The following is a 13965-nucleotide window of genomic DNA, read 5'->3' as shown; positions in this document are numbered from 1 at the left end:
CAGCTTTGTCCCCCCCAGTTTTTTGTCCCCCCCCCAGTTCAAAAAACGTATCTGCGCCCCTGCGCATGACATCAATGCGAGGGACGCTTCGGGCTGTGAAGGTTCTGAATCTTCTCAATGGAAGGACGCAGAGGTTAGGGAGCTGATTTCCATTTGGGGGGATGCAGCTATTCAAGCTAGATTGGATGGGTCATACCGCAACCGGGCAGTTTTACTTCCGTAAACACTGGCCATGCTCACTGCGTGTGACGTCGTCGTATCCTGCAATGCGCATGCGGAACACTTTTAGGTCGCTTTTCGTTCATACTGAGGATCACATACAAGTCGCATATATTTGTTAATGTGAACGACCTCACAAAAAAATCGGATTTCACAAAAAAATCGGAATTGAGCATTAATGCTGCATTCATGTGCTATGGGAATTATGGTAAATACCAAACGCCGACATGGAAAACACACATGAACGCCCCCTCTTGTGGTATTTTCCACTGGGCAACTCGTAGAAAATTTTGATACACGAGTTGCCGAGATGAGATGAACTTTAACCTTTTCAACATGGCGGCGAGCGGTACAAGACACTTGAATGCTAAGCATTGTACGCTACTAAAGTTTTTTTTTTTACTAGTACTAGTGGGTAGTTTTTGGTGTCTATGCAATGTTGCGTCATTAACAAGTGTAATATAATACATTAGAAATCCGTTTCCTTTAAAAATGCGTTGTTATGGTTTGTTTTTACCTATCCAGAGCAGACGCTATTGCTAACGATAGCTACCTAACTATTGCTAACTTGAATCTGGTCCACCATCTTTAATTTGTCAACCACAACAAAAGCATGTGAACACAACACACTGGTAAATACCACTTCCCAACTGGAAAATATCATCTTCCCAGAGCACATGAATGCAGGGTAAGCCTTGCAGTGTGAACGTAGCGTTTGTTCCCCGAAGGAAGATCGACCCAAACCATCAATCAGAACTGAATTTGCATGATTAATGAGAGAGAAGATACAATTCTAGCCAGAAGAAAATGTGTTAAATGACCTAATGACTGATTCGTTCACAAAAATTGACAATCCAATGACCGAGTGTTGTGCAGAAGGTCGAGTTCTTTCAAATAAAACAATCAGAACTGAAATCCAATGAGAACTGACGGAGGAGACAATTTAAAGTGCACATCTTGGACTAATTTTTTTTAAATATGAAAGTACGTCCCTTTACACACTCATCCAGAAGGGTAATTTTGCAAAAGGCCATCTGTCTACAGCAGAAAAAAATAAAATAAAACGCATCTGGAAAAATCCCAAGGGAGTCTGGATCCAGATTCGTGACGTCACCTGCGGAAGCGCCAGCAGGCTGCGCGAGCTTGCACGGTTTCAGTGCACAGCCTGTGTAGACCAAGTTTAGCAGTTAGCGATTTTGCACTGAAATATGGAATTGTCACCTGAGCGCAATGTTACTTCACCTTTGGATGAAGAATATAATGAGATGTCAGAATTGGGGCTTCATCTGTTTGGATTTGATGATGATGATTCAAGTAGTGAAGATGACGGAGGCAACACCAGGAATGTAAATAATACGGTAGTTTTCTCATAAACAAACCAGCGCTGACGTAGGATTCAGAGGGAGGCGTCCCGCACGCAACGTCACAAAAATCAGTGTTTGCCGGGAAATCCAAATGCCAAGTTTTTTCAGAGGCGGACCAATTCGCCTCAAACGGCTTGATTTCAACTGGATTTTTCTGGTATTGCGCAAGGTAAAAGAATTGCACAAAATGTGACAGATATTTGACCAAAGTTTAATATAAAATAGGAGAATTACATTGACCTTGCTCCTGAATTTACCCGTGATATGCACTTTAACTGAAAATAAACAAAAAGTTGTAAACAATTTGTTTACAACATGAAAATCAACAAACAACCGAGGTTTTGTTCCCCGAGGAAAGATCGACCCAAAACATCAATCAGAACTGAAATCAGAGAGGAGATACAATTCTAGTGAAAAGTCCCAAAATTTGTGAAGGTGACCTAGCAAAAATTTGACAAAACAACGACCAAGTTTTGTTCGAAGTGATGGCTTCTTTCAAACAAAACAACTAGAGCGAAACCCGTGGAGAGCTGACGGAGGAGATACGATTTAACTGAATTGTGGATGACAGACGGACACCACGCCATGGCAACAGCTCAACAGCCTTATGGTAGAGACGATGGTTTTCCACAATCGTGGTAAATGGACGGAAAACACGGACCCCGGTATTTGAAACGGAATGTCCAAAAAGTTTATTTGTACAAATTAAAACTCGATATTTTGTATCAAATAAGTCATTACGGTGTCAGACTTCGCCTTTAACTTCGTTGGGAGATTTCCGAGGCTTGCCCATAGTGTGCATAAATCTCGTGTGCCTATTGGCTGTTTGGTATGTGAACGGAGTTTCCTAGCCAATAGCGTCGCTGCTCTCATACAGAGACTGGTATTTATGTTGCTGTGGCAAAGTGAACAAAAATGGCGACCGGACCAGCATTTAAATGCGTGAAACGATCAGCGCCTGTAGACAGTAAATGCATCATCAAGAGTGAATCAATTTCCTGATGAACTATATGAAGACAACGGTATTTTATTTTGCAAATACCGTCAACGTTTGATAGATTATATGCGCCTTGACATGATAAAAGACCACTTGAAAAGTCAAAACACCAATGACCCAAAGAATCCAAGTTCAAGTCGAGGCCGAGCACTAGCAGCGGTACGGATGCCGGCGATGGGCCAAGACGGGTGACGCTTAAAACAACGCATGTTCGGGGAACTGAATCGAAAGACCTACAGGAACAATTTGTGCTCGATTTTGTAAAAATGTGTACAGTTGCAGATATTCCTCTGCAAAAAAAAAAAAAAAAAACACAGTAAGCTGAAACCGTTTATTGTGAAACACTTAACAGAGTGGAGCTTCACCACAGGCACAGAGATTGTGGGAGATGTACATACCACATCTATTTGAGGAACATTTTACTGCTTTGAAAATCAGTCATCCGCAACAAGGTCTGTATAATATCTGACAAAACAGATATCCGGGATAAAAGAGTGTCCTGAATATTCTCGCGGGTGTGGAAAGGTCATTCTAAAGATTTTTTTTTTTTTGGGGGGGGGGGGGGGGGGGCTTTTTCACCTTTATTGGATAGGACAGTGTAGAGACAGGAAATGAGCGGGAGAGAGAGACGGGGAGGGATCGGGAAATGACCTCGGGTCGGAATCGAACCCGGGTCCCCGGATTTATGGTATGGCGCCTTAGCCACGACGCCCCCGGAAAGGTCATTCTGCAGGATTGATGTGCAGTTTTTAGATACGTGCAATCATGCTACTGAAAGCATGGTAATCCTCCAAGCAGTTAATGAATGTGGTATTAATTATGACGTGCTGCTGTTAACGATTCAGCCCCTTACTGCAAAAAAGCTTCGAGAGGTGCTGAAGCCACGCCTCCCAAGTACTGTCCACATGTTGTACAGAAGACAAACAGATAGATAAAGCGGAGTAAATCAGTGAAAAATACGTAGCCAAGCTTAATCATCCCAAAGTCCTAAAAACATCAGAAGGCAATTGCATAGCTACAGAATTAATATGAAAACTATATGAAAATGTTAAACGTGAGAAAATGATTCAATTACTTATTATTATAATTTTTTTTTTTTACTGTTTATTACTGATGTTGCTAGTAAATTTAAAATCAAGTGAAACTAGAAGCAAAAACTCAGACAAGCCAGAGCCCACCAAGAACATGGGGCCCTCAAAGCCAGAGCCCACCAAGAACCGGGACTCTCAAAGCCAGAGCCTTAAAGATGGGGACCGATCAAGAGTCGGAGCACAAAAGACTGGAACCAATAAGGAGACCGAGCCTGAAAGACAGTCAGGAATCAAAAGTCAGAACCTTCAAAATTGGAACCAATCAGGAGTCCAGGCCTTAAAGACCAATTTTATCCTGACTGGAATTGATATTGGCTACCAACAACAGGAAACAACCCATTTGTACCCATCAGCTAATGGAGAAGCTATGGACTAATGGTTAGAGAAGCGGCTTTGGGACCATAAGGTTGCCGGTTCAATTCCCTGGACCAGCAGGAATGCCTGAAGTGCCCTTGAGCATGGCACCTAACCTCCAGCTGCTCTGGGTGTGTTGTACGTCTGCTAAAAAGAGCGTCTGCTAAACGCCTGCAAGGTAATAAAAGTTCATGATGAGGCTCTGTTCTCAGAAAGCTTTGGGTTAGACTCTGCTGTAAAAGCTTTATGCTTGGATTCAGTTCTACTTCACAAGGATAAAAGCCCTAAATGGAAGTGTATGAACACACACACACACACACTACCTCTCTTGGCTGCTCTTTCCATTGGAGAAAGTATGCGATACATCCTGAACGCATTGCTTCCACTTTTCATACTCTTGTCTTTTACTTCCTCGATGTCCGCCAAAGAGTTCATGGCACAGCGGAAGTTTGCCTTCCATGTCTTCGGGTCAGGTTTGTCCACTCCGGGATGGTATTTACCTACAAGGACATGATAAAGAAACGAGTCAACGTATTCCATCCTTACTTTATGTTGGCTAGATTGGTAGATCTCCGATTAGTTTTTTCTTCACTGGGCAAAATTATGGAGAGATTTAGAGATTCTGAAGCTTAGATAAGTTAAAAATAAAAAATAAATAAATAAATAAATAAATAAGTGCCAGGAAATTCTGCCAAATGTTGAATGACCATTTTTCTGGATTTCTTTGTGCCATATGAAATATCCTGCACTTTCAACCCTCAGCATGCCCAGTACTTTTAAACATTTACAACCCCAAATCAGTAAAAGTTAGAACAGTTTGGAAAATGCAAATTAAAAAAAAAAAAAAAAAAAGCAGTGGTTTCTAAACATACTTTGACTTGTATTTCATTGCAGACAGAATGAACCTAAAACATTTCATGTTTTGTTGCTCAACTTCATTTCATGTGTTAATATACAGCCATTCCTGAGTTTCAGTCCTGCAACACATTCCAAAATAAGTTGGGATGGTGGAGAGTTAGGGCGAGTAATGAGGTAAACCAATTAAATAATGATGTAATGTGGAACAGGTGACTGTAATCATGATTTGGTACAAAATCAGTATCCAGGAAAGGCCGAGTCTTTGAGGAGTAAAGATGGGCCGAGGATCTCCAGTTTGTCAACAAATGCGTGAGAAAATTATTGAAATTTTTAAAAACAAAACGTTCCTCAAAGAAAGATAGGAAGGGATTTGGATATTTCACCCTCTACGGTGCATGGCATCATTAAACGCTTCAAGGAATCTGGAGGAATTTTGGTGTGTAAAGGGCTCAAGCCTAATCTGAACCCCCGTGATCTCCGATCCCTCACTGCATCAAGAACTGTTATTCATCTCCAGCTGATAGAACCACATGGGCTCGGGATTACTTTGGGAAACCTTTATCAAGCTACAATACAGAGTTACATCCACAAACACCAGTTAAAACTTTACTGTGTAAAAAGGAAGCTTTATGTTAACTGTGTCCAGAAACGCCGTCGACTTCTCTGGGCTCGGAGGCGTCTGGGGTGGACCATCACACAGTGGGAACGGGTATTGTGGTCAGATGAATCAGTGTTCCAGGTCTTTTTTGGAAGAAATGGACACCGTGTGCTCTGAAGACGAAAAGGACCGTCCACACTGTAACCAGGAACAAGTCCAAAAGCCAGGGTGTGTCATGGTATGAGGTTGGGTCAGTGCCCTTAGCAAAGGTAACTTACACTTCTGTGATGGAGCATTAATGCAGAAAAGTCCACTGAGATTTTGGAGCAACATCTGCTGCCTTCAAGACGACGTCTTTTCCAGGGAGATTTCAACAAGACGATGCAAAACCACCTTCTGATCACATTACAAAGGCGTGGCTGTGGAAGAAGAGGGCGTGTCCCCTCTGTCCCCAATAGAGAATGTGTGGAGAATTTAGAAATGAAAAATATGACAGTGACGACTCCGTACTGTTCCACACCTTAAGACCTGTTTACAGGAAGAACGGGACAAAAATAACACCTGAAACACTTCAGCACTTGGAGTCTTCAGTCCATAAACAGCTTTAAGGAACGCGAACATTATAAAAAGTGGGAAATGCTTTATAGGTCCAATGTTTTTGAAATGTCTTGCAAGAATCAAAATTGAAGTGTTTATTTATTTATTTATTGGGGGGGGGGGGGGAGTTCATGAGGTAAAACATTAAATAGTGTGCTGTTTTATTATCTTGAGTGGAACAGAGGTCAAAGATTATTTACAGATCATAGATTTCAGTTTCAGTTTCAACAAACCGTCCCAACTTTTTCTAATTTGGGATTGTACTAGCATAAATGTTTAAAATCTCTTCACTTTTTCATAACAACCCACTTTCATAATTTCGGTCCACCGTTTATCTGTACATTCAACATAATCAAGAAAACGTTGATAAAAAAATTAAAACAAGTCTCCGTAATAAAACTCACGTCGTTTCAGATGTCAAATTAAAGACATGAAATTTGGCCCAAATTAAATCAATATTTCATGAATATATGGAGATGAACTGCTATGTTCCTATCGAACCGACAGCGAGAGCCGTGTGGTGGTACCTGTGTGAATGGCCCAGTTCATAAAGAGCGGAGCATCTTTGGCCAATTCCCAGCCGTGCCGGGCAGCGTGGATCCACGGGATCTGGAATACCTTTTCCTCCTGTTCATAAACATGGAGGAGAACTCAGTCTTTTTGAAGTTTTGATTTGATATTAGTGCTTTAGGAAAAAGAATTTTCCCTGCTCTCACCTTATTAACCCAGATCAGGCCCTGGATTTTACCGCTGTTGATCTGCTCCTCCAGCCACGGACGCATTCGCTGCCTGTCGATCGGCATCTTCACCCTGCTGGTCAGCAAATGTGCATTTATAGATAGAAACTTCAGTTTAGTTCTCCATTTACTTGCATGATTTGTATTAATCGTGGCACAGCTAGCTGAAAATTTTTGTTTAATTGTTCACTTTGTGATACAAACACCACATTTCACGCAGGGACTCGTCAAGGGTTAGTTAATATAAATAGAACAATAGATAGATTTTGTGAGTAAAGTCACAGTGATTTGTGCTAGATCTTACAAACCAGGACGTCTGGTCACCGTACGCTATAGACCCGGAACAGTAAGAGATAGGGAATGACAGTGAGGGGAAAAAGCCAGTTTTTCATGCATTATTCCGGTTCGGTGATCCAGATCAGCACCAAAAGTCATAGCAACATAATTCAGCCCAGAGGTATCCTTCAGGTGATGATTGGTTGAAAACTGAGGGAGAAATAGCATCCTAAAAAAAAAGGTTAGAAGAAGAAAAAAGTAGAAAGATGGGAGTGATGAGGTTGGACAGGATAAAGAACGAGTACATCAGAGGGACAGCACATGTGGAGAGCTTGGGAATGAAGCTAAGAGAGATGAGACTGAGATGGTCTGGGCACATCCTGAGAAGAGATGCAGAGCATGTGGGAAGGAGAATGTTGAGGATGGAGCTGCCAGGCAAACGAAAACGAGGAAGGCCAAAGAGGAGATACATGGATGTGGTGAGAGAGGACATGAAAGTGGCAGGTGTGGTACCGAAGGATGTGGAAGACAGGGAGCAATGGAGACGAAAGATCCGCTGTGGCGACCCCTAATCGGGGGCAGCCAAAAGATGATTTTTTTTTAAATCCCTCCCTTCAGCCTTTAATTCTTCATTACTGTATATTCTTGAATATGGGCAACATTGGAGAATCTTTGTCAATTGGACAAAAAGAAAAGATCTTAAGCGTCCACCAAACCAATTTCATATCGTGCAAAACAGGATGGCTATATTACGATTGCAAAAAACTAAAAAGTCCCTCAGTTTAAACCAATGGATGCTTTAGCAATCATGCTTGATGCTGTCCGATTAGACAAAGGTGACGGTATTGAAGCAACTCTGAAGAGGTTCAAAGCAAACCATCATCAAAACTGGAGGCTCATGTTGAACAATATGAAGCTGGAATGGGTGAAGAGGGTGAATGGGTTCGTTACAACCGAAACGAGTGTAGAAACAAAAGTGCTGAGAAGTGTTTCAGAACGCTTGTCTTGGCAAATCGGAACCCATTTCATCACTTGGACATGCCATAACAACGCAACTCTGACAGACTGAATGAGACTGCTCATGACTTGGGTGACGCAAGATTCAGTGGAGGAGCGTCAACACACACCAGTCAGTGATCACACCAATACGCAAACTTTAGAGAAGTACGTCATCACCGTGGATGGGAGCTCCAGTACTGCTGTATGGGTTAATGAGACACAACTGGACTTGCTTGCAAAGAAATAAAATCAGACAGAGAACGCTATTCCACCAACTCAAGAAAACGTGCTGCCTTCCAGGTAGGACGCGTCCAGGGTCAGGGAACTGTACGTCGTATCTGAACCCTAGTGACGGCGTGGGGACCAAGCGTGTGACAGATGGAAGGTTTGCTGGACGACACTCCAGCCAACTGCAGGATTATGAACAGCTGATAAAATTAGGAGGCAAGACTGGATATGATGAGAACGGATGACTAACGAATACCAAAGAAATGGTTTATCTGGAAACCTATGACGAAAAGACCCATAGGAAAGCCAAGAAAGAGATGGATCATTACGGAGTCACTCACAGCAAGATTGACATCTTTGGACTCTGTAATGGAAGCTGAATTATTTAAAGATCGGGATAAATGGATAAAGCTTATCTACTGACAGGTGCTAGGCCTATCAGGAGTTGTGTGAGAAGAATGAATACCATGGAAGGCTATGGTCTCACTCCAGCTTACAATGAAAATGAGGTGTTTGGTGGCAATGCTTCCCCAAGCTTCAGGAAGTATTCCCAAACCCATCTATGAGTATTGGCTGCTTGGTTTTTCTGACGAAAAAACCCAAACAAACAAACAAACAAACAAAACAAACAAACAAAACACCGTCACCAAATTTCAATACATGCATTGAAACTTTGTGATGTTTTTGGCCACTCACAAGGTGGAGACACACCAAAACAACTCGTGAAGCTCGGAGAACATTCGCAGTACATCACAGGATTGGTGGCGACGCGATTGATTTTGCATCTACGAGTATTTGCAAACCCATCACGGGCTGGAGTGCGACCGTAGTCTATCAGGTTGGCTTGAGCTGCATGGCACTTTATTTAAAAACAAACTAATTGCATCCAGTAGCCATAATTTGGTGGCCATTTTGAAAAATAATGGACATACTGGATTTTTTTTTGTTTGGCTTTCATTTCTTAATAAGCAGCCAAAAGTTGACCCATATACAGTGGTGCTTGAAAGTTTGTGAACCCTTTAGAATTTTCTATATTTCTGCATAAATGTGACCAAAAACATCATCAGATTTTCACACAAGTCCTAAAAGTAGGTAAAGAGAACCCAGTTAAACAAATGAGACAAAGATATTATACTTGGTCATTTATTTATTGAGGAAAATGATCCAATATTAGGTATCTGTGGGTGGCAAAAGTATGTGAACCTTTCCTTTCGGTATCTGGTGTGACCCCCTTGTGCAGCAATAACTGCAACTAAACGTTTTCCGGTAACTGTTGATCAGTCCTGCACACCATCTTGGAGAAATTTTAGCCCGTTCCTCCGTACAGAACAGCTTCAACTCTGGGATGTTGGTGGGTTTCCTCACATGAACTGCTCACTTCAGGTCCTTCCACAACATTTTGATTGGATTAAGGTCAGGACTTTGACTTGGCCGTTCCAAAACATTACTTTTATTCTTCTTTAACCATTCTTTGGTAGAACGACGTGTGCGCTTAGGGTCGTTTTCTTGCTGCATGACCCACCTTCTCTTGAGATTCAGTTCATGGACAGATGTCCTGACATTTTCCTTTAGAATTCACTGGTATAATTCAGAATTCATTGTTCCATCAATGATGGCAAGCCATCCTGGCCCAGATGCAGCAAAACAGGCCCAAACCATGATACTACCACCACCATGTTTCACAGATGGGATAAGGTTCTTATGCTGGAATGCAGTGTTTTCCTTTCTCCAAACATAACGCTTCTCATTTAAACCAAAAAGTTCTATTTTGGTCTCATCCGTCCACAAAACATTTTTCCAATAGCCTTCTGGCTTGTCCACGTGATCTTTAGCAAACTGCAGACGAGCAGCAATGTTCTTTTTGGAGAGCAGTGGCTTTCTCCTTGCAACCCTGCCATGCACACCATTGTTGTTCAGTGTTCTCCTGATGGTGGACTCATAAACATTAACATTAGCCAATGTGAGAGAGGCCTTCAGTTACTTAGAAGTTACCCTGGGGTCCTTTGTGACCTTGCCGACTATTACATGCCTTGCTCTTGGAGTGATCTTTGTTGGTCGACCACTCCTGGGGAGGGTAACAATGGTCTTGAATTTCCTCCATTTGTGCACAATTTGTCTGACTGTGGATTGGTGGAGTCCAAACTCTTTAGAGATGGTTTTGTAACCTTTTCCAGCCTGATGAGCATCAACAACGCTTTCTCTGAGGTCCTCAGAAATCTCCTTTGTCCGTGCCATGATACACTTCCACAAACGTGTTGTGAAGATCAGACTTTGATAGATCCCTGTTCTTTAAATAAAACAGGGTGCCCACTCACACCTGATTGTCATCCCATTGATTGAAAACACCTGACTCTAATTTCACCTTCAAATTAACTGTTAATCCTAGAGGTTCACATACTTTTGCCACTCACAGATATGTAATATTGGATCATTTTCCTCAATAAATAAATGACCAAGTATAATATTTTTGTCTCATTTGTTTAACTGGGTTCTCTTTATCTACTTTTAGGACTTGTGTGAAAATCTGATGATGTTTTAGGTCATATTTATGCAGAAATATAGAAAATTCTAAAGGGTTCACAAACTTTCAAGCACCACTGTACATCATTTCATGCCTGTAGCACACAATCTGAACAATTCTGTACTTAGCTGGCATACATAATAAAACAACAACAATTTAAAAAAAAGGATGGGGGCTGCAATAGTGAGGTGAGAAAGCGAGTGCAGGCAGGGTGGAGCAGGTGGAGAAGGATTTCGGGAGTCATTTGTGATCGGAAAGTCCCAGCAAAAGTGAAAGGTAAGACGTATAAGACAGTAGTGAGACCAGCTGTGATGTACGGATTGGAGACCGTACCCTTAACGAAGAGACAGGAGGCAAAGTTGGAGGTGGCGGAGTTGAGGATGTTAAGGTTTGCGATGGGAGGTTGGACAGGATAAGGAACGAGCACATCAGAGGGACAGCACATGTGGAGAGCTTGGGAATGAAGCTAAGAGAGATGAGACTGAGATGGTACGGGCACATCCTGAGAAGAGATGCAGAGCATGTGGGAAGGAGAATGTTGAGGATGGAGCTGCCAGGCAAACGAAAACGAGGAAGGCCAAAGAGGAGATACATGGATGTGGTGAGAGAGGACATGAAAGTGGCAGGTGTGGTAGAGAAGGATGCGGAAGACAGGGAGCAACGGAGACGAAAGATCCGCTGTGGCGACCCCTAATCAGGAGCAGCCAAAAGAAGAAGAATTTAAAAAAAAAAAAGAGGATATTAACAGTTGCTCTGAACGACAGAATAAAAGCAACTGCCAAAATGATAAAATTTATATCTAAATGTTTTGCATTAAAAAAAATACATGCAGACAGCAATACAGAAGAATAGTTTACAACTTACTACAGTACTGTACTTATAGTAAGTGTTAAAATTAGATTTTAGCAAACAGAAAACAATAGGATTTTTATACGATGTAAAATTAATTGATTGTATTTAAAGAACTGAGTTTAAATTGAAATAAGAAGCAGAGCATTTTTTAAGGATTTTCCACTCGGAGACCAACTGGTCTGGGCAATACAATCACAGGCCCCAGAGTCCATGCGGCTGCACCGCTGCGGCATATTCTGTGATGCAAATTGCCGCATTACGAATCCTCGTTTCAGCCAGCATATCATCATCATCATTAATGCAGTGCCAAGTTACCATAACTTCATCATAAGTATGGTAAAATACTAAAATTACACTATGAGTTTAAGTTATTGTTTTATCAACTTTCATAATCTGTATTTTAAGAAACAGTGAAAAATAAGAAAATCTTCAATTTTATTGCTGTGTGAAACATAGTATCAAATAGCTGTATATTTAGTCTATAATTTGGAAATTGGAACACAGTCTCGACAACCCAACTTCAATATTTCTTAAACATTCCAATCCAAAGAAAACACAGTCTTATGAATTTGGACCAGCAATTCAAGCATCTCGCATAATCCCATTTCAGTTTTACCTTTCAGCATCAATCTAACATAACTTGGTTTAAAATTTGGTCTCCCAGTGAAGCTGGTTTGGCATTGACAAGGAGACCAAATCTGGCCACTGGGAGACCATTTGGCCTCCCAGTAACTATGTTAAAAAATGCTCTGATAAGAAGGTAAAGGTTATTATTTAAAATGATCATTTAGAAAATTAGATATTTTCACACATGATTTCAGATCGGGGCGGCACGGTGGTGTAGTGGTTAGCGCTGTCGCCTCACAGCAAGAAGGTCCGGGTTCGAGCCCCGTGGCCGGCGAGGGCCTTTCTGTGTGGAGTTTGCATGTTCTCCCCGTGTCCGCGTGGGTTTCCTCCGGGTGCTCCGGTTTCCCCCACAGTCCAAAGACATGCAGGTTAGGTTAACTGGTGACTCTAAATTGAGCGTAGGTGTGAATGTGAGTGTGAATGGTTGTCTGTGTCTATGTGTCAGCCCTGTGATGACCTGGCGACTTTCGCCCGTAGTCAGCTGCGATAGGCTCCAGCTCGCCTGCGACCCTGTAGAACAGGATAAAGCGGCTACAGATAATGAGATGAGATTTCAGATCACAGAAGAACATGACTTAAAATACACCAGGTAAACAAACACACCAGTGAGAGAGAGAGAGAGAGAGAGAGAGTCCTATAATGGGTTACTGATGAAGACAGAAACAAACACACACGTGGGCTCTTTAAATAAACAAAAGCACTGAGAAATGAACTAACATCCTTTAGTTGAGAGAGAAGCCAGTGATGTTTATATAAAGTGTAGAATAAACTCCTGCGGCAGGTGAGAGCTGCAGTGTTGCTGGGCTGAGTGGAAAGCCTGCAGTGGAGTTCCCCTGAGCAGGCTCCAATCCCCTCTCACTGTCTGGAAGCCCTGCTGAAGGTTCTGAGCTCGAACCCTGCTGCTGCTGCTCTGGGTTTGAGTGGAACTGAACTCAGCGGTACCTGACCGAGTGCGCAGCGGTTCCAGATGTTGCTCTCGCGCTCACAGGATGCGACTCTCCGCCATCACGTCACTCAGAGCTGGAAGTGAAGACGGCGGACTCATCCCGCACTCTCACAGCCATGAGACACACTCCGGAAGTGCTGCAACGCGAGCGCTCCTTCTTCTTCTGTAAGGGTTTATGGCTGTTGGCAAACCGACTTAAAGGTGCATTACCGCCACCTAGTGGGCTGGAGTGTGGAACAGCAGCTATCAGAGAGGGGGGAAAGAAAAGAACACCACTTACTAGTGCATCTCAAAAAAATAGAATACCATGAAAAAGTTCCTCATCTCATCTCGTTATCTCTAGCCGCTTTATCCTGTTCTACAGGGTCGCAGGCAAGCTGGAGCCTATCCCAGCTGACTACGGGTGAAAGGCGGGGTACACCCTGGACAAGTCGCCAGGTCATCACAGGGCTGACACATAGACACAGACAACCATTCACACTCACATTCACACCTACGCTCAATTTAGAGTCACCAGTTAACCTAACCTGCATGTCTTTGGACTGTGGGGGAAACCGGAGCACCCGGAGGAAACCCACGCGGACACGGGGAGAACATGCAAACTCCGCACAGAAAGGCCCTCGCCGGCCACGGGGCTCGAACCCGGACCTTCTTGCTGTGAGGCGACAGTGCTAATGATTACACCACCGTGCCGCCTGAAA

General features: G+C 42.7%; 1 protein-coding gene across 2 annotated transcripts in view; it reads right to left on the bottom strand.

Annotated features, from left to right (window-relative positions):
- Window positions 1–13412, bottom strand: part of irf2a (interferon regulatory factor 2a) — a 38561-nt gene extending 25149 nt beyond the window's left edge. The window contains exons 1-4 of one of the 2 annotated variants that reach the window (XM_060926591.1): window positions 13036–13412; window positions 6795–6891; window positions 6606–6705; window positions 4349–4525 (exon numbers count right to left, since the gene is read on the bottom strand). In XM_060926591.1, coding sequence (XP_060782574.1) covers window positions 4349–4525; window positions 6606–6705; window positions 6795–6881 — 364 coding nt within the window. In that variant the 5' untranslated portion in view covers window positions 6882–6891; window positions 13036–13412. The remainder of the gene's footprint in view (window positions 1–4348; window positions 4526–6605; window positions 6706–6794; window positions 6892–13035) is intronic. The other variant, XM_060926590.1, reaches the window with a different exon arrangement.
- Window positions 13413–13965: the final 553 nt, after the last annotated feature.

Source organism: Neoarius graeffei, chromosome 7 (genome assembly GCF_027579695.1).
Source record: "Neoarius graeffei isolate fNeoGra1 chromosome 7, fNeoGra1.pri, whole genome shotgun sequence".
NCBI lineage: Eukaryota > Metazoa > Chordata > Actinopteri > Siluriformes > Ariidae > Neoarius > Neoarius graeffei.
The sequence above is the reverse complement of the archived record's forward strand: the minus strand, read 5'-3'. Positions and strand labels throughout refer to the sequence as shown.